The 25,163-nt window shown below is 41.9% G+C and overlaps 1 protein-coding gene across 3 annotated transcripts in view; it reads right to left on the bottom strand.

Moving 5' to 3' along the window:
• The window catches only part of EXOC6 (exocyst complex component 6), a 266,050-nt gene that overhangs the window by 194,352 nt on the left and 46,535 nt on the right, over positions 1 to 25,163 (bottom strand). For all 3 annotated transcript variants that reach the window (XM_023509517.1, XM_023509516.1, XM_012801415.2), the window contains one exon: positions 11,128 to 11,227. In XM_023509517.1, coding sequence (XP_023365285.1) covers positions 11,128 to 11,213 — 86 coding nt within the window. In that variant the 5' untranslated portion in view covers positions 11,214 to 11,227. The remainder of the gene's footprint in view (positions 1 to 11,127; positions 11,228 to 25,163) is intronic.

The following is a 25,163-nucleotide window of genomic DNA, read 5'->3' as shown; positions in this document are numbered from 1 at the left end:
TATATAATTAGAATTAATTGCTCTAAAGAGTAAAGTAAGACAAGGAAAACAGGGCACAGGCCAGCTTCCTATTTGGCACATGACTCCTGCTGGGGCATTCCTTTCCTGAGCATTCCTTACCCAAACCTTTTCTCCTTTTTTTCACCAGTCTTCACATCTTTTATCCAAACACAGCTCCAAATGCCTGTGCTCTAGGAAGCCAGCCCTGCTTAGATACTTTTTATGCCAGGCCTGTTTCAGCACTTGCCAGTAAAGATTACCCCAATATAAGCAACAGTATCTTTCTCGAAACTGAAGCAAACATCGAAGGAAGTCCCTTTACCACTTCTCCTTCTGAAACAGTTTTTGTTGGCTCCTTCTGAAACTTCTGACAGTTCCGTTTGTGCCCAGAGGTTTTTGCTAAGAATTTAAAGCTAAATGTCCTAAATAAATAACTATATAAATTTTAATTAGAGACATAGATAGTCTGGATACATAAATGTGAAAATAAAAAGCCCACCCAAGGGATACATGATTTAACTAGTCTGGTCTGAAAAAGTTGAGGGGATAGCAGGGTACACACAGGCAGATTGCACATGTATGTTATTTTTTGACAGTGGATATTGCCTTTCAGAGAACCAACTGAATCTCTCTTCAGGACTCCTAGAAGAGGAAGGTTTCAGGTGGAAGACTGGCAGGGCAGAATGCTCTATGTCCAGTACAAAACTAAACCAGTAAAGTAAGGATTTAATTTGCAAATAAACTCTTAGTCATTGACAACTTATACTTTGAGCCATTTGTCTACAGACTAAAAACCTATCTTGGGAAAGCTCTTCCCTCAGAATGAGCTCCTCCCTCAGAGTGCAGCTGCTCTGGTCAGTATTTAACTACCTGGGTTCAAATTCCAACTCATCTTTCTTTCTTTCCTTTTTTTTTTTTTTTGACAGGGCTTGCTCTGTTGCCAGACTAGAGTATGGTGGTATCATCATAGCTCACAGCAACCTCAACCTCAAACTCTTGTGCTCAAGCAATCCTCCTGCCTCAGCCTCCTGAATAACTGGGACTATAAGTACACATCACCAAGCCTGGCTAATTTTTTTATTTTTTGTAGAGATAGGATCTTGCTCTTGCTAAGGCAGGTCTTGAACTCTTGGCCTCAAGAGATCCTCTCACTTTGGCTTCCCAAAGTGCTAGGATTATAGGTGTGAGTCACCATGCCCAGCCACCAACTCATTTGTTACCTGGATATTGGGTCTTAAGGAGTTACTTAAACTTGTCTAAGCCTCTGTTTCTCCAAGTGTGATCTAAGGAGGATAAGAGTCTTTAGCTCACCAAAGTATGTGAGGATTAAAGAAGATAATGTATGTATATGTTTAGCCTAGAGCACAATCATCATTAGCATTGGAGACTAGGATTATCAGGCATTTGTTAATAAACCAAGAAGCCCAGAATTTAGCTTCCCTTTGAGAAAATAAAAACCAGACACATAAATGTTCTTTTTTGAAAATTATTAACAAAATAGCCTGATTGTGTATCAGGGCTGTTTGCATGCCTAAAAATGTATTTCCTATTACTGTGAAGGAGGAAACAGGGACATGTTTTTGGGTTGGACTTGGTTTCAGATTCACTTTAGTGAGCCCTCTGGATCTTAGACTTGTAAGGCAAGTGCCTCTTTGCTGTGGTTGGGGGCAGTGCTCATCCATCCTCTGAGGCTCATGTCATGGTGGAAGCAAATCACTGAGTCTGTTTCCACTCCCGGCACTGCCCCTAAGTCAGGCACAGGGACAGTGTCCTCATGGCTCATTGTCCAGCCCAGGGATTGGCATATAGTAGGAGCTCAATTAATGGTTGTTAAATGAATGCTCCACATGAAACTACTTCTCACGCTAAGCTTAACGTCGTAAAAGCATATTTTATGAGGGAGGGTACATCTCTACAAAAGGTTCTTCTCTCTACCCCTGGGAACCCTATCTTTATCTTAAGACATTGCTAGTATCATTCAGATGTTTCTGAAAGAGTTTTACAGACTTTGTTACATAATTGTAGAACTGTATCAAAATGTAAAGTACAGTCCGTCTTTTAACACTTTCCCTGCCACTTTTAGCCACTCATTACAGATGCCAGTCACAGGGCCTGTCCTCCTGTCTTGGTGGTGCGATCACCCCCAAGTGGCCACACTCTGGAAGTGCAAGAGAATAAACAAAGCCCAGCCAGTCTGGGAGGATTCCTACTGCAAATCCACGTCCAAGAATCTGCCATTCCATAAAGATCTGGACCTTACCATGGAGAACAATAGAAGGAAATTTGAAATTGAAGCCAAATAAACTCATTTCTTCCCTGAAGTATATGCCAGTCCTCAGAGGAGTTCAAAAGTAATTAGCCCCAGATTTTGTTCATTATAGAACTATTTTTATTGAATGCTGTGTGCCAGGCCCTGTTTAAGCTCTCAGACAGGTTTGACTCATGGGTGTGGGACCTACGCAGTTGCACTTGGTTTAATGCTCTTCCACCATCATCTTATAATTCTAAATATAATAATTTTTATACAAGGATCTCTACCTTTTTATTTTACGTTGGACCCCACAAATTATGTCACTATCCTTGTCCTCAGAAAAATGTCCTGAAAGCACCAGTAGCTTGCTTAGCCTTACACTAAACATTTTAAAGTCCACTGAGCAATTAAGAGTTCCATTTCCTCTCTTTCCTTGATATCCCACTCCCTTACCCCCACTGATAACATATTTTTATTAATTTTATTGTCTCTTCTTTCTCCTCTTTCCTTCTCCTTGTTAGTTTTTTAATCATCATCCTGTTCAACACACTCTCTATTCCTTTCTCCACTGAGCTTCCCTTTACTGACCTTTGCCCTTCCTCCTTCACCTCTCACTTGTCCTATTACTCTTTCTCTCTTCTTGGCAAAATAGGTTTAGAAATATAACTAATGTCATGAAATGAAATAATAGTAATGGTGATAGTAGCTGACATTTACTCCCTGGCCACTTTCTGTAAAATAGCATTCCAGAACCCTCTGGTCTCATACTCTATTTTCTTATTTTTCATAGCACTTATTAACCCTTTTTTTTTTTTTTTTTTGAGACAGAGTGTCACTATGTCGCCCTCAGTAGAGTGCTTTGGCATCACAGCTCACAGCAACCTCCAACTCTTGGGCTTAAGCGATTCTCTTACCTCAGCCTCCCAGGTAGCTGGGACTACAGGCACCTGCCACAACACCTGGCTATTCTTTTTTTGCAGTTGTTTAGTTGGCCCGGGCCATACTCGATCCCACCACCCTCAGTGTATGTGGCTGGTGCCATAACAACTGTGCTATGGGCACTGAGCCTACATAGGATTCTTGCTTCTCCACTCGTGTGATGCTTTATTAAGAATAATGTGTTCGGCTCAGTGCCTGTGGCTCAAGTGGCTAAGGCACCAGCCACATACACCTAAGGTGGTGGGTTCAAATCCAGCCCGGGCCTGCCAAACAACAATGATGGCTGCAACCAAAACAGGCGTTATGGTGGGCGCCTGTGATCCCAGCTACTTGGGAGGTGGAGGCAGGAGACTCGCTTGATCCCAGGAGTTGGAGGTTGCTGTGAGCTGTGATGCCACAGCACTCTACTCAGGGGGACAGCTTGCCACTCTGCCTCAAAAAAAAAAAAAAAAAAAAGAATAATGTGTTCCACTTCCATCCAGGTTAATACAAAGGATGTAAACTCTTCATCTTTTTTAATGGCTGCACATATACCACAGCTTGTTAATCCATTTCTGAGTTGGTGGGCATTTAGGCTGTTTCCACATTTTGGCAAATGTAAATTGAGCTGCCATAAACAGTCTAGTGCAAGTGTCCTTATGGTAAAAGGATTTTTTTCCTTCTGGGTAGATGCCCAGTAATGGGATTGCAGGATCAAATGGGAGGTCTAGCCTGAGTTCCTTGAGGGTTCTCCGTACTGCCTTCCAAAAAGGTTGTATTAGTTTCTAGTCCCACCAGCAGTGTGAAAGTTTTCCCTTCACTCCACATCCATGCCAGCATCTGCTTATTAACACTTTTTAATTTGAGTATTTCCAGCTCAAGCTCCCTGTGAGCAAGGAATTTCCAGGTCTTGACCTTATATATTGACAACATGTAGCACACTCCATCATTCTCATTAGAGATTAAATGAGATATTAATTTTATTACTATAAAATATAGGCATTAGTAAATATGATTTTTAAAAGGCACACCTCTCTCTCCTGAATTTTATGCAACCATAATAAAATTTACATTACTCTAAGCCAGGCACAGAAAGACAAATACTGCATGATCTCATTTATATGCAGAATCCACAAAAGTCAAGCTTATAGAAGTAGAGAATAGAATGGTATTACCAGAGACTGGGGAGAAGGATAGTTAAAAGAGGAAATCTTAAGCAAGGGTAAAAAGTTTCAATTAAATGTAAGGAATAAGCTTCATCAGGCTATTACACATAATGGTGACTGTAATTAACAATAATGTATTATTTATTTCAAAATTGCTAAAGAATAGATTTTAAATATCTCACTACAAAAAAGATCATTCTACAATGTAAATGTATATCAAAACATCATTTTGTATCCTATAAATATATGCAATTATTTGTCAATTAAAAATTTTTAAATCTGTATAACAATTTTCCCAACTGCTCAGAATTTCAAGATGTTATAAGTGCTTGTTTACATCAAGACTCTAAAGTATATATTTAGGGTTATATACTATTCTGGTTATATCAGATATAAATTAGACAATAATAGTCATGCTAATACTTATTGAGCATTTACTATGTGCCAGGCAGCATTGTGCTAAGCACATCATATTCACTAACCATTTGAGATAGGTTTTATTATAATCCCCATTTTATAATTTCAGAAACTAATGGCAAAAATCATACAACTATTAAATGTTGGTCTAGATTAACACTTAGACTTTTGATCTTAATTAATATATCAAATTAAATAAGATTCAGTAGAACTCTTACACTTGTAAAGATACAAATAGGAAGAACATTCTACAGTATCTACAGGTGAATTTAACTTGTTAATTTTTTTTCTTTTAGTATGTCATCCTCAGATTTTATGTTGTATTCAGTTTAGGTTTGTGTGTTTGGGGGCTTTTAAAATGTTTTCTGTCCTTTCCTAAATGCATGTTATCTCCATTCCTAAAAACATTAAAGTCAAAGAAATACAGTATCCTGTTTGTTCTTGACCTGATAAAACTTCATGGTCAGCTTTTGGAAAAAAGCCTGAGAGAGTCTGTGAACACAAATGTAAAACAATTATGTTATCATAAAACAATTACAAAAATTTCTTCTGGTACGTCATCCTGTACAATTCCCTCTTCCTCCTGTTTTTCCCAGCCCTCTGCAGGGAAGGCTTCTTTGGATATGCTCCACACACTCTACCCTTGCCGTGCCCTGCAACGCATGCATGATCTTCCCATTCTCAGTGAGGCTCGGCAACAGCAAGGAAATACACTGTGGCTTCTGAACCCGAATCGGTTCAGACATTCTGTGACTTCAGAACTTGTTCTAAGGCTCTAACAACACACCTATGGGACCCAAAGAGGCATAATGAGCCCCAGGTTACCACCAAGTCTGAGTAATATCCATGAGAGCAGGTCTAATGGGTGACATCAAGCACCAGGAAGTTCTAGTGTGATTATGGTAAATAAATGTTATGAACACGGCTACTACCCTATCCCAAGACTGTTACTACCATCATTAATTTAACAGGAGGACTCAGGCAAGCATAGCGTGACCAGACATCCCGCTTTTGGCAGGACAGTCCCGCTTTTGAACAATTTGTCCTGAGTCCTGTGGCGTTTTAAAAAAGTCCCGATTTGGCTCGGCGCCTGTGGCTCAAGTGGCTAAGGCACCAGCCACATACACCCAAGGTGGCGGGTTCGAATCCAGCCTGGGCACCAAAACAACAATGACAGCTGCAACCAAAAACTAGCCAGGCATTGCCGCGGGCACCTGTGGTCCCAGCTACTTGGGAGGCTGAGGCAGGAGACTCGCTTGAGCCCAGGAGTTGGAGGTTGCTGTGAGCTGTGATGCCAGAGCTCTCTACCCAGGGGGACAGCTTGAGGGTGTCTCAAAAAAAAAAAAAAAAAAAGTCCCAATTTTTGGAAAGAATGCACTAACGGGTGGGAGAACAGGAAGGGAATACGATTTTCGGCTGCCATGTGGCTATTTTGCCAGAATATGAGTTTTATATTATTTTTGTTAATTTTATAATGTAGACTGTAATAATAACAAATAATTGCTGAGAAGTGATTATCGAGAACTGCTTATCAAAGTTTGCATTGTTGTCAGGCCCTGCCCTGCCCCATCCCCTGCTCCGCACACACCCCCCCACGTTGTCCCACCTTACCGCTGTTAAAATCTGGTCACCCTAGGCAAGCATCCTCAATGCACCAAATTGATTCTCTAGTTGAAACTTAGTAACTACCCTAGTTAGGGAAGTTGGAAAGCCTTCTAGAGACAGTCACGCCCCCTAGAGGGAGGAGCTGGCAAGGAGCCCCTAGTAAACGGAGGGACCAGGTGAAAACCAAGAAACCTGAACAGAGTAAGAATATCCAGCAGAAATTAGCATATGGAAAGCTAATGAAAACAGTGATGCCCAGGGCAAAAGGATTAGGGCAGCACAATAATTTCAGACCCCACCTGCTGGAGAATCTCAGCCTATAATATTCTGCCAGCTAAGAGATTTTGAATGCCCAAAGCTAAACCGTGCTAAGGCAACCGAGGCAGAGGCCATAGGCCCTTCTTTACACATCTTCCTTTTCTCTGAAGTTCAGTCACTACCTGCAAGGCTAATAACAAACTCCACTTTCCCACTCGGGCGCTAGCAATAAGCCTTTCTTTACCTTTCTTCCTTTTCTTAAGTTCAGTCACCAGCTGCATGGCTAATAACAAACTCTGCTTTTTCACTCTGGAATTTTATTTCCCAATTTAAATATTTTAGGTGTCTGAAATGGCTTTAATGGATGTTTCATTGGCAATGCAAATAGACCGTGGAAAAAGTATAGTGTCTCAGCTTTCCCCCAGAAACTACCCTTCCTTCGAACTTAATACTATGGGACCAGGCACGGTAGTTCATGCCTGTAATCTCAGTACTTTGTGAGGCCGAGGCAGGAGGATCCCTTGAGGCTGGAAGATCAAACCCAACCTGGACAATACAGAGAGAACACATTTTCTACAAAAAATAAAATAAAATAATTAGCAGGGAATGGTGGCACATGCCAGCTACTGGCGAGGCTGAGGAAGGAGGATCACTTGGGCTCAGGAGTTAGAAACTACTGTGATTTCTAACTATGATTGTGAACTATGATTATGCCACTGGACTCCAGCCTGGATGACAGAGTGAGGCCCTGCTCAATATGGGCTTCGATACTATTTCATATATAAACTGAAAACAAATACAAGACCTCATAATCATCTAATTATTGTCTGCTTTTTCCAAAAAAGGTCAAAGGAGCTGACCCAAAGGCTCACTGCAGAAGTCAGACAGGAGACAGGCTGGCCCATCTCAGGGAAGCCTGCTCTGGGAGCAGTCAATGATGAAGGCAGGAGGAAGAACACAGCCACGGCAGGGTGAAAGAGACCATCGACCATTGACAGTGACTCCTTGTCCCAACAACCCACTCGCCACTCCTCAGAGGAGAGCCATCCTTCCAGATGATGGCGGGGGGAGTGAGTGTGCCCAGAAAATTTGCATTGAAGAGCTGTTGACTCACCCTTCAATGAGTTAGGTAGAAACTATCTCTGAATTCTAAATCACTAAGCTCTCCGAGCTACTCTTGTTAAAGGAGCAAACTCTACCTGGCCCTGATCTGAACACCGACCTTTAAAAGACTACCTCAGGTTCGGTGCCCCTAGTTTAGGGGTTGGTGCATCCACATACACCAGCGCTGGTGGGTTCGAACCTAGCCCAGGCCTGCTAAACAACAACAAAAAAAATAGCTGGGCGTTGTGGTGGGCGTCTGTAGTCTCAGCTACAAGGGAGGCTGAGGCAAGAGAAATCACTTGAGCCCAGGAGTTTGACGTTGCTGCGAGCTATGATGCTACAGCACTCTTCTGAGGGTGACAAAGTGAGATTCTGTCTCAAAAAAAACAAAAGACTACCTCAGATTCTCTACCTGAAAAACAAGGTGGGCAGGGACAGGGAGCTAACAAAGTTTAGGAGTTCACGGCAGGAAATGTTTGTTAAAGCAATGCCTTTTTTCTGTGACAGGAAAAGCAAATAGGAGAACTCTTCAATAGTCTTCCCATCCCTCGTGTGTTCCCAGCCCCTTTGAATCAGTGACCTAATCTTTACCTCACTGCCCATTTCAGGGCCTCCCAGCAGGGCCTTTGTGGACCTCCTGGCCAGTCTTCCTATAGCCAAATCCCTTTTCCATGCTCTCTGCCCTTAGCTTGTAGTTTTCAAATATTTCCATCTCTTCCTCATCTTGCTGAAATGATGGCTTTCTCTCTGGATTGCCTCCTTTTTGTTTTTTGTTGTTGTTGTTGCCTTACAAGGTCACCATTAGCCCATAAGCATACAAATTAGTTCAAAATATATGTAAGTTACTATGTTCCCAGCCCTCTGGAAACTTCTGCAGAGGATACAAGGCATAAGATTCAGTCCCTGCCCCCCAGTAATCTCTATCTTAGAAATGGTTATAACACAAAATACACACATGCTTCAGAAAAATGCCCTGGCTTCTTTGGGAGTTCAAGAATGGAATGGTCACATCTAACTGGGAGAATCAAGAGAGGCTGTATAGAAAAAAGAGCATTTGGGCTGTGCCCCTTATGATGGGGTGGATTTTGGCAGGCAGAACTAAGAGCAAATTATAATGAAAAGGAACCATGAGCATGGGGGGAGGCATCCTGGGGCAGACTGTCAGATAGTAAAGTCTAATTAGACAGAAATGTAAGCCCTGTCTTTATTTTCCAACCTTCTTATTTGGCCCCATGAGCTAATGTGTTCCATGGGAGCAGTTATAATGGAAAATTGGTGGCAAGAATTGGTATGTGTAGAAAGCTATCAAATGCCAGGCTAAGAAGGCTTCACCAGATCAAATGCTTGGAGCCACAGTTTTAGAAATTAAGAAAACTAATTGTGTCTAATACTGCTGCAGAAAGGCTTGGTAGGGGCTCTGTGACTCTAGGATACCACCCCCCCCAATAACACAGACGTGTTTTAACAATATCCTTTGGAAAGGGGTGCTCTCATTTAGCTCCACTCTCATTTCCATAGCCAAACGGGAAGCTAACAGTGGGTACTCCAGGGCCCCTGAGTGGTGACAAGGCAGCACCTGGGGGAACACATCTATGCAGTCTCCATTCTTGAGGGTGATGCTGACAGAATGCACATAATTGGTGCTAGGGATATTTGTCTTCAGAAAAAAGGTAAAAAGAAAAAAAAAAAAAAAAAGATCCAAGAACCACAGCAGAAAGTCAGGTCCAACACTAGAACAAAACTAGCTGTTACAAGGACAGACAAAACTTGTAAATACTGGCTCAACATCTGTAGCACAGTGGTTATGGCGCCAGCCACATACGTCGAGAGTGGAGGGTTCAAAACTGGCCTGGGACAGCTCAACAACAATGATGACAACTGCAACAAAAAATAACCAGGCATTTTGGCGTGTGCCTGTAGTCCCAACTACTTGGGAGTCTGAGGCAGGAGAATCGCTTAATTCCAACAGTTTGAGTTTGCTGTGAGCTGTGACATCACGGCACTCTACCAAGGGTGACATAGTGAGACTCTGTCTCAAAAAAAAAAACCCTGTAAATATTGGCCAAGGTTGTGAGACCAGAGGAGATGTGGAAAGGGTCAGAGATTGAAAGTCAAGGGCTCTGAAGCAGCAATGGCAGCAAAGCATCCAGTAAATAAAACACATCTGGGCTCCTTTCACTCCCCCTCTTGTTTTCCTTTAGACTTAGCTACCTAGCACTTAGCACCTAGCATTTAAATACCTACCCACCAGGCAAATGCATGGAGGAAATTATTGAGTTTCCCCTTACTAAATAGCTCTTCTTCTACCTACAAATATTTCAAATTATATATGAAAACACCACACTGTACCCTATGATTGCATTAATGTACACAGCTATGATTTAATAATAAAAAAAAAACCCTACCCTTCTTCACAGGATATTCATGATACGCAGATAAGATGAAGGTATGTGGAACAGTTAGAATGGAATTGTGATTACTTTGCAACTATACCTACATGTGGATAATCCAAGAATCAACCAATAAATTTCAGTAGTTTGCCATGCCCTAACACTATCCTAAGTCCTTTGAAGAGATTCAAACTAAATTTGAATAGCTGGGAAAAATTTATTCAGGTTTAAACTAGAGTAGATTTTGAATCACTTGGCCCTGGGGTCCTTCTGAGAATGAAGAAGAATGAAGAATGCCCCCCTCACCCCCACACTTAATGTACAAATACTAGTTAACAAATATTTATTCACTGTCACTGTCACAGTCGGTGATTCACATCTTGTTCCCACACTGACAGGTGTCAGACACAGGCAGGGAGAATTAAATTTTAAAAGCTGCCCTTTTAACACAATGACCCATAGTCTTTCATTTTAATTCTCTCCTTGAACCGTGTGCCCATATTACCAAAGAAGCTATTTTTAAATCGTATATGGAAACAAAAAAAATACCTATCTGAGAGGTCACCCTATATCCAAGAGTTCAGCTACAATACAAATAAACGTTCCACATTTTCTTTCCACAACTCATATCCACCCAAGTGTAAGTTGGTTCCATTGTTACGTCTAATCGTTCTGGATGTTTTTCACTGAGTGAAATTTTAGAGAAAACAATTGAAACCTCATATGAATGGAGATGGAATGTTTATTTGGAGATGGTATCAGGCCCTTTTTGATCATTTGAAAGTCACTTATATTTCTTAACCTTCTAGTGATAAATTAGGAAGCATAATGCAAAAAACAGTAGATTATTATTTATTGTAATTTCTTCAAGGATAAGAATACTTCGAGATTAAGTATATACAGAGTTCTGTTTTCCCAAAGTACTTTTTAATCTCTTATTAAATAGTTTAAAAACGAAGGGAAAAGAACTACTTTATCACCGCTAAAGAAGAAACCATAAAATATAAAGTCACCCTACCTTAAAGTAGCTTCAATGGGCAGCTCAAAAGACTGTATCTCAGCCAGGATGTTCTCGGAGGTTTGATCTGTGTCTTCATCCGACATTGTTCCATATGCCTCTGATTTTCCAGCGCCAGACATCAGATTTGAATGCAAAACAATTGCAAGTTATAAAATAAATGTAGTGTTCTTTATAATTATTATAAGGATTCTCTATTCACCCAAAGAAGCCACAGAGACAAGCTCACTATCTGACTTCACGCTATCAAAGTCCTTGGTTCCAAGAATGTTGCACAGCTGTTGCTGTCCTGTCTCTACTTATAACATTTTACTTATTATTAACCTTGACACAGTTCAGAAAGTTCCTGCCTGATGCCTGCTATATTTATTCATGTGTTTCTCAAAGATAGTAACTACAAGTAGGAATTAGAATCGTTACACTGTAAAAATGTATTAAATCCATTTGGTTTGATAGGGCATATATTTTACAATAATATCATTTATGTTCCATATGTGATTTAAAGTTACACTCCTAGTTATGGCTGCAACTATGCCCTTGCCCACAAACTCAAGCAGTTAACTTGTCCAAAACAATGAAATCTGCTATGGGATGTGCTTTTGCAGTCACAGGGCTAATTCCCTGGTGCCCCAACTCCTGTGCTTCTCCACCCTACTTTGCTGTGTGGATTCTCTCCATCATAGAGCCATTAGTTCTTTTATTTCTTGTTCAAATACAAATGGAGGCAGTTAGATTTTAATCCCTTTTAGCTCCTTATGAATGAATCTGCCAGATCATCTCAGCAGAATAGGTTTTGATGGCAAGGAAGAAAGAGCATGAAGATGACAGAATTTTAAGAGGACCAGTGGCCACTAAGAGGAAGAAAGAGTGCAGGAACTAGAGACCCAAAATATCAAGGGAAAATGTGGCTCACAGCCAGTACCAAGTAGGCCTAAAGAACTGAATGGACACAGACCTCCCTTTACCATTGATACTTGATCTTCCTCAACTTTGAATATAACTTCATGCTTTCTTGACCATCACAAGAAAGGGGTCTTTTGAAGGAACGAGTAGTGACAATGTTTCATATGAAGTTCCTTTTAAAGGCTTTTATCACATTATTTTCATAGCCAGAAAAAAATCGAAGTTCTTTCTTTTAAAAAATGTAGTACTCAGGTGGCTTCTGTGGCTCAAAGGAGTGGGGTGCCGGCCCCATATACCAGAGGTGGCAGGTTCAAACCTGGCCCCGACCAAAAAAAACTGCAAAAAATAAAAAAAAGTAGCATTCAAAGTAGGCTATCACCACAAGGCCTTTGCCATAGATTATATCAGTTTTTCACCCTTGCCTACTCTATCCACACCCTGCCCCATGACTTTGGGCTTAGCCATGTGGCTTCTATTGGCTAATGATATGTGAGTTAAAGTGACAGTATGGGAGTCCCAAGACAACGCTTCCTAAGGCCTTGCATATTTCTGTTTATCTTCTTGCACAGCCACCATCATCTAAGAAAAACATTCTCTGACAGATACACAAAACAGTCATCCCCACCGGTCCCCAGACCTGCAGGGAGAAGCATCTATTTCCTTTCAGCTGCAGCAGTCGGAAACACACCTGCCCACCCAAGCCTCGGCTAGATCAGCCAAATCCTAACTGACCACAGACACAGGAGCAAGACTGAGTGATAGTTTTCAGTCCCTGACTGGTGGCTATGCAGCAATAGCAAACCAGTGTGGTTTGTTTCACTTCACTTCCCCATCCCACCCCCCGTCACCCCAACTAGCCCCAACTCTCAGCTCTAGCTTTTTTCCATTGCAGGATGGAATAAATGCAACAGGAATGTTCCTCATATCATTTCCCCTTACAATGAAGTAATGGTGCCCTTCTTTAGGACTTGGCAAAAAAAATAATTCTCTATCTTGTGTTAAGTCCTTTATGTGCAAGGTATGCAGACTGTCTCTCTGAGATTCATATTTGTACCCACATCACACTTAACAGCATACACTCTGTATAGAGCAGCTACTCAAGAAATGCTTACTGGCTGCCTCTTGAGGAAATATTCCAAATTCAAAAATCTGACAATTGCGGATGGAATTAATCAGAACCTGAGAACACATAAATACATGATGAGAAATGGCCCTTGTTGTAAGAGAGCACCGGTCACCACTATATTGCATTGCAGAGAACAAATTCATAGTTAACAGTTAACATCATCTGTGATGACTGATCCAGTCCTAAATGTCACATAGTTTTAAAAATTGATTCTTCTCTCCACGCAGCACAAATATTTATTTTTTAAATTTTCAAACTTACAGAAGAGTTACAAGAAGAATACAACAAATGACCATCTAGCCTTCATCTAATCCAATTGTTAACATTTTACTACAGTTCCTTTTTCCTTCCCTCTTTGTTTATTCAAGGGGAATTTTACAACATAGGAATATGCTCTTTATATAAATATATATAAAATGTATTAATTTAAGTAGTGTTTTTAGAATAGCGTGACACTATAGCATAGGGTAGTTTAACAAGGCACTAACAGAGCACTGGGAGGTATTGTTACGTGTGACCCTGCTCCTACACAGTGCTGTCATCCTCTTCCTGCGCAGCCAGCCCCCACCAGAGATTCAAGGTCTTCTAACCTGGTGGCCTGGTTGCCTTCCTCTGCTCCTCCCACCCTCGGCTCCCACCCGGCTCTCTTCTGCTCCTCCAACTTCTGTTAAGTGCATTTTCTCTCTGCCTCCTACTTTCTTTGATGCTGTATAAGACACATATAACAACTTCCTGTTTCCCCCACCTAAACCAGCATCTTCCTTTTATTCAAAACTTTCCTTGAGTGCCATTTCCTGCAGGAAGTTTGCACAGATTGAATGAACAGGAGAGGCTCCCCCACCAACCAAAAGGAACAGTCAGAAAAACAACCTCTCCTGCCTCATAGGGCTGACGACAAATTCACCAAATAAGGAAAAGAAAAGGAGGAAATGGAAAACTTTTAAACAGCCGTATTCCAAGATGCCCATCAACAAGAATGGCTTGTGTGACTGGCGTGGCCTCCCGTTTCACCCCTTAACCTCTCCTCCCAGCTGCAGCTCAAACTGCTTTAATACTTCCTAGGATCAAGCCTGATCATTGACAGAAGTTTAAGTGGCCCTAGGCTAGGGATTCTCAGTTGGGTGATCCTGTGAGGTCCCCAGCTATACAGAGAATGCCTGGAGACACTTTTGATTGTCACCACTGAAGGTGGGTGCTACTGACATCTAGTGGGGAGATGCCAGGGATGCCACCAAACAACCGAAAATGCACAGCACTGACTGCACCCCCTGTACCCTCCCTGACACACACAGAATTATCCAGCTCAAAATGCCAGTAGTGCCCAGGCTGAGAATTACTGCCCTAAGTTGGTCTTTGGGACACACCATCAGGCCATATGTGGTGTTGATACAGTCCTCCTTCTGTGGTCCCTTTCTGGGCCTTCTCCTTCTTTCTCTGTAACTGGGTCTCTATCCTAATAGCCTGCTAAGAACCACCTGACTAGGATTTTGAGATCTAATGGGCCAAAGCTGAAAGTGCTAACAGTCACAAAATGTTAAGGAATAACAAGATCCAAGATTTTGGAAAGGCAGGATGAAAACTACCAAATCTAATGGGCCAGAGGTCAACATGGTGTCAGGGGCCTGCCAGATGAGCAGAAGTCCAAGAAAATTGGGAGCAACTAAGGTGTGGAACCCTGTGAACCTAGAACCACCTTTAGCTCTTGCAACTTACTTTTCTGGACTAGCTTGGTCTGTGGGTGGCTATGCTAGCTTTAAAGGTCAGGGAGATGCCATAGGTAGGCTTTTTATTTGCCACAATACATTTGCCTTTCTTCTCCAACCTGCCGTACCCTACAGATCTGACAGTGTAACACGAAAGAGAAACACTGCCCAGGGTCTATTCCCCACTTTCTCCCCATAAAAATCAACATGTTTCAAATTGCTGAGTTCAAGCCATCCTCCCACCTTGGGAGGATGTTGGGATTACAGAGTGTTGGGATTACAGGCATGAGCCAGCCACCCTGGAGGCCAAGAAAATGTTAATGTACCTGCACAGGCCCTTGTGCTCTCTGTGTAATGGAAATTAACAAGGGGCCAGACAGGATTAACAGGCAAGACTTTCTCAGGGCTCATATTAGGACATAAGGGAGGCAGGCAGCACAGGGGAAAAGTCCTCAGGCCAACTCCCTCAGGGGAGTTGTGAGAGAGTTTTAAAGAGGTTTAGGCAGCAAAGAGTGGCATGTAACCAGGTAGAGATGGAAATTTTTCTTGTGCCTGTGTGGTTCTATTATATGCTTCTTTGTGTGTTGCATGTCTCATTAGCATGTTAAATCTCTACCCCTGGGCATGATTTTTAGCGTAAAATGAGATTATAATGGGGAAAAGTTAGGATAAGATCAGTATAGAGGTCCCTTTGGCTTGACGTGGTTAGATCTAGATTGTCTGGTTTTTCCATGGCAAGGTTCCTTATCAGCTGGTATTAGCATCTTTTTTAGTGGTCTTGGTAGACATTCCTCGAGAGACAGACAATTAGCCTCCCCCCTTACGTGAGTATGGGCTAACTTCCACCAGAAGTGAGGCCCAAGTCCTGTCCCTGTACTGTCTCACTAACTCAACAATGTCTAGAGGGGATAGCCGTGAAGTCCTTTACTTGAACTTAAATCTGAAGCTTGTAATTCATTCAATATTCAATACCTACTGTTGGACCATTTTATGCGTATATGAATATCGATCTCTTCTCTCTAGGACAGTGATTCTCAAGCTGTGGGTCGTGACCCAGAGGAACTGTATTAAAGGGCCATGGCATTAGGAAGGTTGAGAACCACTGCTCTAGGAGCTCACACCCTGTAATAGAATCAGATACTCTTATCTATTTTATTGATTTATTTATTTTTGAGATTGAGTCTCACTCTGTCGCCATGGCATCATCATAGCTCACAGCCACCTCAAACTCTAGGGCTTAAGTGATCCTCTTGCCTCAGGTTCCTGAGTAGCTGGGACTACAGGTGCTCACCCCAACACCTGGCTAGTTTTTCTATTTTTAGTAGAGATGGGGTCTTAAACTCCTGAGCTCAACCAATCCACCCCCTTGGCCTCCCAGTGGCCTAAGCCACTGCACCTGGCCGGAATCAGGTAATTTTAATATAGTGTCATGCAAGTGCCATGAAAGAGATATTCACAGACCGCTGCCATTGGCAGCCCAAAGGAGGGGCACCTAATAGGCCTTGGGGAAGGGGTGAGAGGCTTCCTTAAAAATATGACATCAGAGCAACATAAACAGGTAAGTAGAAATTTCTCAAGTGAAGAAGGGAAAGAGGCAAACGTATTTTAGACAGAGAGAACAGCATAAGCAAAGACTTGGAGCAAAGCCTGTTGGCTATGTGCTTAATGCAAACGGATGTGTGATCCAGCTGCCTAAAGTCAAGTGTGATCTTAGGTTGCATTAATTACAGTATGGAGGTCAGAGCAAAGAAGGCAGCAACTCATCTGTATTCTGTGCTGATCTAAATAAACTCAGAGGGTCTTTTTAATACCACCCTGTAATACAGACATGATTAACCTGGAGTGCATTCAAAGCACACTATTATTCATTCATTCAAATAATATTCTTTCAAATAAAATTGTTAGAATCAGATATATATCCTGTTTTTATTTTTATTTTATTTTATTTTTTGAGACACAGTCTTACTATGTCATCCTCGGTAGAGTGTCTTGTAAATCACAGCTCACAGCAACCTCAAATTCTTGGCCTTAAGCAATTCTCTTGCCTCAGCCACCCAAGTAGCTGGGACTACAGGTGCCGGCCACAACGCCCGGCTATTTGTTGTTGTTGTTGTTGCAGTTGTCATTGTTGTTCGGCAGGCCCTGGGCCGGGTTTGAACCCATCAGCTCTGGTGTATGTGGCTGGTCGCCAAGCCCACATATCCTGTTCTTAAAAATGACTTAGAAGCCCTCCACAATTTGCCTCTCCTGCTTCCCTTTAGCCCCCTGACCTCATCTCCTGCTGCTGACTCCTGCCTCAGTATATACCAGTTCTACCATCCTCCTCAGTATTCCTCACACCTGGCCAGGTGTAGTCCACCTCAGGACCACAGTCCTGCTCTCCCCTCTTTGTGAAATGGTCTTGCCTCTGTTGTCTACTCGGCTCGATCCTTCAAAAATCACCTTCCCAATGATGCCTTTGCTGGAAATATAACCCAACCTTTCAGTCTTGACCTGGCACTCCCCATCCCTATCCCTACCTCACCCTGCAGCTCCTTCTGCTTTATTTTTATCCCTTAGTACTTACCCCCTCTGGGGATACTCTACACTTCACTCATTTATTATCTGTCTCAGCTCTAACTTAGAATACAGATACATGGTGATAGGGAATTGTTTTCTGTCTTGTTCCCTAATGTATTTCAGAGTGCCTACAACTGTGCCTGGCAAATAAGGGACACTCCATAAATAATTATCAGATGGATGAATAGACAGATGGATGAGAAACATACAGATAAGAAAGGAAAAAACACTTGACTAGCTTTAATACAGGAAGGCAAGAGATGAGTGCTAGAAAAGAAGGAACAAAAATGCCAGGGGTGGGCAGCACCTCTGGCTCAAGGAGTAGGGCGTCAGCCCCATATGCCAGGGGTGGCAGGTTCAAACCCAGCCCCGACCAAAAAACTGCAAAAAAAAAAAATATGCCAAGGGGAGCAACCCAAGTGTTCGCAGGAGGAGGAATGTATAAACCAAAGGTGGTATAAATGTGCAATGGAATAGAAAGAAAGGACATCCTGTCATGTGCTCCAAGACATGGAAGAACTCTGTGGGCATTATGCTCAGTGAAATGAGCCAGTCTCAGAAAGACAAATACGGGGTCATCTTCCAGCGAGGAAAATGGTACTGTGTTTGATCCAGGGGGTTGTTCTGGCTGCTGCCTGGACTGCTCGGAAGCTGTCGGGGACGTCTACAGCGGATGCTTCAGCAAAGCCGGCCAGGCTTTCCCAGTCCTTCATGGGGACCAGCGTTGGCAGTCCAGGGTCCGATCTTATTTACGGAGCCAGCACATGATACAAGTGGAAGTAAGGAAAATTCCAGCCTGGGAGATAGTTCCTTAATGCACCACTGAAGTTCAACATTGTAGGAGAAGAAACTCTCAGAAGGTTATTTAAGTTAAGAGCAATATTCACATGTGTCCTGAATGTAGTCACTGAAACAGAAACATGTCCTTTGGGAGGCGAAAGCCAGGGGATTTCTTGAACTCAGGAGTTTGAGACCAGCCTGAGAAAGAGCAACACCCCATCTCTAAAAATAGCCGGGGGCAGTGCGCATAGTTCAGTGAGTAGGGCACTGACTACATGCACCAAGGCTGGCAGGTTTGAACCTGGCCCTGGCCAGCTAAACAACAACAACAACTGCAACAAAAAAATAGCCAGGTGTTGAGGTGGGCACCTGTAGTCCCAGTCACTTGGGAGGCTGAGGCAAGAGAATCGCTTATGCCCAAAAGTTTAATGTTGCTATGAGCTATGACACAACAGCACTCTACTGGGGGCAACAGAGTGAGACTCTGTCTAAAAATAAATAAATAAGCAAAACAAATAAATAAAAATAGCCAGGCATTGTGGCAGGCACCTGTAGTCCTGCTACTTGGGAGGCTGAGGCAAGAGAATCTCTTGAGCCCAAGAGTTTGGGGTTGTTGTGAGCTATGATGCTACAGCACTCTACAGAGGGTGACAAAGTGAGATTCTGTCTAAAAAAAGAAAAAAAAAAAAAGAAAGGAAGGAAGACGTCCTCTGTGGCTATTGCTATGAGAAGAGGAGAAGGTATACAAGGAGACTGCAGAAATCTGACAACAGAGAGGGAGACCAGAAGGGTTTTGTTTTTTGTTGTTTGTTTTTGTTTTTTAAAGATGGAGTCTCACTCTGTCACTCTGGGTAGGGTACCCTGGGTAAGGTGCTGCAGCATCAGGGCTCACAACAACTCAAACTCTTGGGATCAAGTGATCCTCTTGCCTCAGTCTCCCAAGTAAATGAGACTACTGGCACAGCCACACCACCCAGCTAGTTTTTCTATTTTTAACAGAGACTGGGGTCTCACTCTTCCTTGACTGGGATCAAACTTCAAGCAATCTACCCCCTTAGGCCTCCCGGAGTGCTAGGATTACAGGAGTGAGCCACCACACCCTGCATGAGGGAGGCCCTTTTAAGACTCCCATGATAGAGACTGTGGTGCTGCATTGGGGAGAGACTTCATCTGAACAAGATCTGGGCAAAGGATCATTGAATAAGCCGGGAAGTGACCATCCTGATTCACCCAGAGTTGACACTGAATATGTTAAAAGAGGCTAACTTCACAGTAAAACATTTTTCCTGAAACAGAGTAAGGTTTTTTTTATGTTGGTGTGCTTCTTTTAAAATCAATATTGTATAAACATTTTTTTTTTTTTTTTTTTTTTTTGAGACAGAGCCTCAAGCTGTCCCCCTGGGTAGAGTGCCGTGGCATTACAGCTCACAGCAACCTCCAACTCCTGGGCTCAAGCGAGTCTCCTGCCTCCGCCTCCCAAGTAGCTGGGACCACAGGCGCCCGCCACAACACCCGGCTATTTTTTGGTTGCAGCCGTCATTGTTGTTTGGCAGGTCCGGGCTGGGGATTCGAACCCGCCACCTTAGGTGTACGTGGCTGGCGCCTTAGCCGGTTGAGCTATAGGCGCCGAGCCTAAACATTCTTTATAAGTTGTTTTATGTGGAAAATTTAAAGAGTATATTACGAATCAACTCTGAAAATGTTTATGCAATGCCTAGATGGATCAATATATCTGTGTAGTACATATAAGGTTTTAAGTAAACATAAAATTCCAGAAGAAAAAGGAAAAATTTCAAATTCATAGAAAGAAAAGAAAAAGAAAGACAAATACTGTATTATTCCACTTATGTGAGACATCTAAAGTAATCAAATTCATAGAAACAGAAAGTGGTTACCAGGGGGATGGGAGTAAGGGGCAGTGGGGAGGTCGTTTAATGGATAGAGTTTCAGATATACAAGATGAAAATGTTCCGGAGATCTGTTGCCCAACACTGTGAATATACCTAACACTACTAATCTGTACACTTAAATGGCTAAAATTATTTTTCTTAAGTACTAGGAAGGCTCAGAAGAGAACAAAAACATCCATAGAGGAGGAGTCACTGGGACTGAGAAGTGGAGGATATGTACTATTTGGGTATCCCAGGATGGTGAAGGGACTCACAGCCAAGTCATATGCAAAGAAGTTGATGGGAGCAGGTATCCCTAATGTGGAAAGAGGATATGGCCAAGGAAATCAAAGTGCGGCTGGGGTAGTGAACAGGGGGATGCTTGCCTGAAACAGGGTAGAGATGAGAGGTCAGCAGAAATTGGGCCTACGGCAGCTCACAATATGCCTGGCACAAGATAAGTGCTCGATAAATATTTAATAAATAGACAAAAGCACAATGGCTTGGAAGTAATGGGCAATTGATAAATGTTTAATCCTATCCCTGAATTTGTCTTACAAAGGCTATCTAAAATAAAATAGTTAAAAGTTGTTTTTGTTACAACAGTAGTAGTATTTCAACATCAGGAAATCTTTCAAGATAGTTATGTTTTAAAGCAATAACGTTATTATTTTTAGGAGACTTACAGCAATATGGCTTATTATTTGAAAGTTGATTTTTATTTATTAATTAATTTATTTTTTGAGACAGAGTCTCAAGCCATTGCCCTGGTTTTTAAAGAAAATCTATGGCATCCAAAATTGTGACTCCGCAGAGCCATTTTATATTTTTCTCCTATCATCTTCAAAAAGTTCAGGATACAATTACCTTTTGTAATAAATATTACTTTCAGTCTTTATAGGGGTGTGTGTTTTCTCAGTAAACTACATTGTTACTGGTTTTTTTCTTTTGTTTTGTTTTGTTTTTTTTGCAGTTTTTGGCCTGGCTGGGTTTGAACTCGCCACCTCCGGGCCTCCAGCATATGTGGCCGGTGCCCTACTCCTCTGAGCCACAGGCGCCGCCCCATTGTTACTGTTTTTAAAGAACAAAAATTCTAATAAGAAAATAGCTTTTAAAAAAGTATTCTAAATCTCTGATACATAGTACAACTCAGCACATTAAATTGATATTTTTCTAATTTAAGAAGAAATTTCTGGACTAAATGTTTCAATTGACTTTGATTATTCTTTTTCTTTAACTTCATGCAAGCCTGGGGTTTCTTTAGGAGAAAAGTCAAAATCTCTTCCACCTACAATATCTGTTTCTCTGAATTTTCATTAGACATCATTGCTATTGTAGAAATAGCTTCACCAAATCAGTACTTAAAACTTTTACAGCTTCAGTTTGTTATTTTAGGGTCTTCTCACTGAGACATTTTCCAACTGCCCTCCTTGGTCTTTTCTCACACATACATTTTGAACGTTTGCTTCCTGGCCAGGACAGACCAACCGGCTCCCAGCGCTATTTTCCGAGGGCTAGATTATGGCGCTACCTAGTGGCAATTTTTGGCACATACTTCAGATCGGCTCATGTTTCTCTAGGTCTGCACATCACATCATCTCTTATCTTGGCAATTGTAAAATGTCGTTAGAAATCACCAAAAATATTACTCTTTCCTTTCTACTACTTTTAGCAACTGTCCCATGTGTCATTTATCCCACCTTCACTTAATTCACAATCTCTTGGGCCGAACTGAGAATTTACTACAAGACCTATTATTATCAGAGTGCCAGACACCCTTTCTCCTCTAAGAAAACTGAGACTTTTACAGGCAGAATTTGGGACTCCGGCTTCTTTGGGCCCTGCTCTAGGAGAACAGGCCACTATGTGTCCTCTCTGATTCTAGGAGGGTCTGGCAGGCTGCCCATGGCAAAGGCGCCCCTTCCTTTGCACACATTCTTCTGAACAATCATTCTCTTTTCCCTCTTTTGGAACCAAACCATTCCCTCAAAAATACGGTTTCAGGCACAAAGTAGGAAATAGTCCTAAACCAATGGAAATGTTTTGCTTTAAATACAGAAGCCATTTGTTTACATTAAGAAATAGTTTGCATTCAAAGCCCATAATTGAAAAGAAACATGAATCATCTATCACAAGGGGACTGTACAGATAAGAAATAAGCACCGGCCTGAACAATTGTATTAAAAATGAACAACTCTTCTCAGGAGCTTTTGCTGAGTCATTTTTCAGGAAGTGGGCTGTCCAGGGAGATTTCTACAGGAGGAACAATCAACAATATTTTCATATTAATAACCTCCAGTTGCTTTATTGTTCTCCAAGATTTTGTTAATGAGTATTTTCCTGTTCAGTGAAAAAGAACTTTTCTCAAAAGACAAAGCCTAATCTGATTTATTTGTATGTGGTTGGAGTTCTTCTATAAGTGCTATTATATAGACTGGAGTAAGGGTAAGCTGATGAAATGTTTTTAATCACTGAGCACAATATTTAAAATTATTTTGTTCTGAACTTTTAAAGAAACATGCGTGCTGGGCGGTGCCTGTCGCTCAGTGAGTAGGGCACGGGTCCCATAGACCAAGGGTGGCAGGTTTGAGAACCCAGCCAGGGCCAAACTGCAACAAAAAAATAGCCAGGCATTGTGGCGGGCGCCTGTAGTCCCAGCTACTCCGAAGGCTGAGACAAGAGAATTGCGTGAGACCAGGAGTTGGAGGTTGCTGTAAGCTGTGATGCCAAGGCACTCTACTGAGGGTGACAAAATGAGATTCTGTCTCTAAAAAAAAAAAAAATGCTATAACTGATAATAGATCTATTTCCTAGGGTGATTGTACATAAAGAGACATCTTGCTTTATTGCACGTCATTTCATTACACTGTGCAGTCATTGTGTTTTTTACAAATTGAAGGTTTGTAACAACCCTGAGTTAAGTATGTCTATTGGCACCACTTTTCCAATAGCATGTGCTCATTAGAGGCCTCTATCATCACATTTTGATAATTCTTGCAATATTTCAAAGTTTTTCATTATTACAGTGTCTGTGATGGTGAACTGTGATCAGTGATCCTTGATATTTTGATTGTTTTGGGGTGCCATGAACTGTATACAAATAAGACAACAGACAATTGATAAAGATTTGTGTTCTCAAACATAAACACAAATGTTTGTGTTCACTGGCCAGTGGTTTCCCCATCTCTCCCCCTTTCTTTGAGCCTCTTTATTCTCTAAAATACAACATTAAAATTCAGCCAATTAATAACCCTATAATAGCCACTAAATGTTCAAGTGAAAGGAAGAGTTACACATTTCTCACTTTAAATCAAAAGCTAGGTTTTCAGATAATCCCTCTATGAGAAAATAAATAAATAAATAAAATCAAAAGCTGGAAATGATTAGTGGGAAGGTATATTGAAAAGCTGAGATAGGCTGAAAGCTAGACCTCTTATGCCAAATACGTAGCCAAATTGTGAATAGAAAGGAAAAGTTCTTAAAAGAAATTAAACATGGTACCCCAAGCTGGTAACAATGATGCGTGCCTCTAGGCCCAGCTGCTTGGGAGGCAAGAGGATCCCCTGAGCCTCTTGGGGCTCACAGTAAGACCCCATCTAAAAAAAAGTGCTACCCCAGTGAACACATAAATGATAAAAATGAAACAGTCCTTTTGTTGCCATGAAGAAAATTTTAGTGGTCTCAATAGAAGATCAAATAGGTCACAATATTCCCTTAAAACAAAGCCTAATTCCAAGCAAGGCTCCTTGTCTATGAAGGATGAGAGAGGTGAAGAAGCTGTAGAAGAAAAGTTTGACGTGAACAGAGAAGCTGTCTCCGTAACATAAAAGTGCAAAGTGAAATATGAAGTGCTGTTGGAGAAGTTCAATTTATGTGGAAGATCTAGCTAAGATAATTAATGATGATGATGACTACACTAAACAACAGATTTTTTATGGAGACCAAATAGCTTTCTATTGGAAGAAGATGCCATCTAGGATTTTCATAGCTAGGAAGGAGAAGTCAGTGCCTGGCTTCAAAGCTTCAAAGGGCAGGCCAATCTCTTGTTAGGAAACAAATACAACTGGTGATTGTCAGTTGAAACCAGTGCTCATTGACCATTCTAATAATTCTATGGCCCTTAAGAATTATGCATGTGGCTGTGGCTCAGTGAGCAGGGCGCAGGCCCCATATACCAAGGGTGGCAGGTTCGAACCCAGCCCTGGCCAAACTGCAACAAAAAATAGCTGGGTGTTGTGGTGGGTGCCTGTAGTCCCAACTACTCGGAAGGCTGAGGCAAGAGAATCGCCTAAGCCCAAGAACTGGAGCTGTGACGCCACAGCACTCTACTGAGAATGACAAAGTGAGACTCTGTCTCTAAAAAAAAAAAAAAAAAAAAAAAAAAAAAGAATTATGCATGTGCTCTAGAAATGGAATAGCAAGGCCTATAGGACAGCACTTCTGTTTACAACAGGGTTTATTGAAAAATTTGAGACCTACTGCCCAGGAAAATAAAGATTCCTTTCAAAATATTACTGCTCAGTGACAATGCACCAAGTCACCCAAGAGTTCTGATCTAAGATGTATTACAAAGATATGAATGTTGCTTTCATGTCTGCTAATGAAATGTCCATTCAGCAGCCCATACATCAAGGAATAATTTTGACTTTCAAGTCTTATTATTTAATAAATCCATTTCATAAAGTTATAGCTGCCATAGATAGTGATTCCTCCGTGAGCAAAGTCCATTGAAAACCTTCTGGAAAGGATACATGACTCTAGATGCCATTAAGATTCACGGGTGGGCTCGGCGCCTATGGCTCAACCGGCTAGGGCGCCAGCCACGTACACCTAAGGTGGCAGGTTCGAATCCCCAGCCCGGACCTGCCAAACAACAATGACGGCTGCAACCAAAAAATAGCCGGGCGTTGTGGCGGGCGCCTGTGGTCCCAGCTACTTGGGAGGCAGAGGCAGGAGACTCGCTTGAGCCCAGGAGTTGGAGGTTGCTGTGAGCTGTAATGCCATAGCACTCTACCCAGGGGGACAGCTTGAGGCTCTGTCTAAAAAAAAAAAAAAAAAAAAGATTCACGGGTGAAG

This window comes from Otolemur garnettii, unplaced genomic scaffold (assembly GCF_000181295.1).
Source record: "Otolemur garnettii isolate 467f Iridium unplaced genomic scaffold, OtoGar3 scaffold00008, whole genome shotgun sequence".
NCBI lineage: Eukaryota > Metazoa > Chordata > Mammalia > Primates > Galagidae > Otolemur > Otolemur garnettii.
The sequence above is the reverse complement of the archived record's forward strand: the minus strand, read 5'-3'. Positions and strand labels throughout refer to the sequence as shown.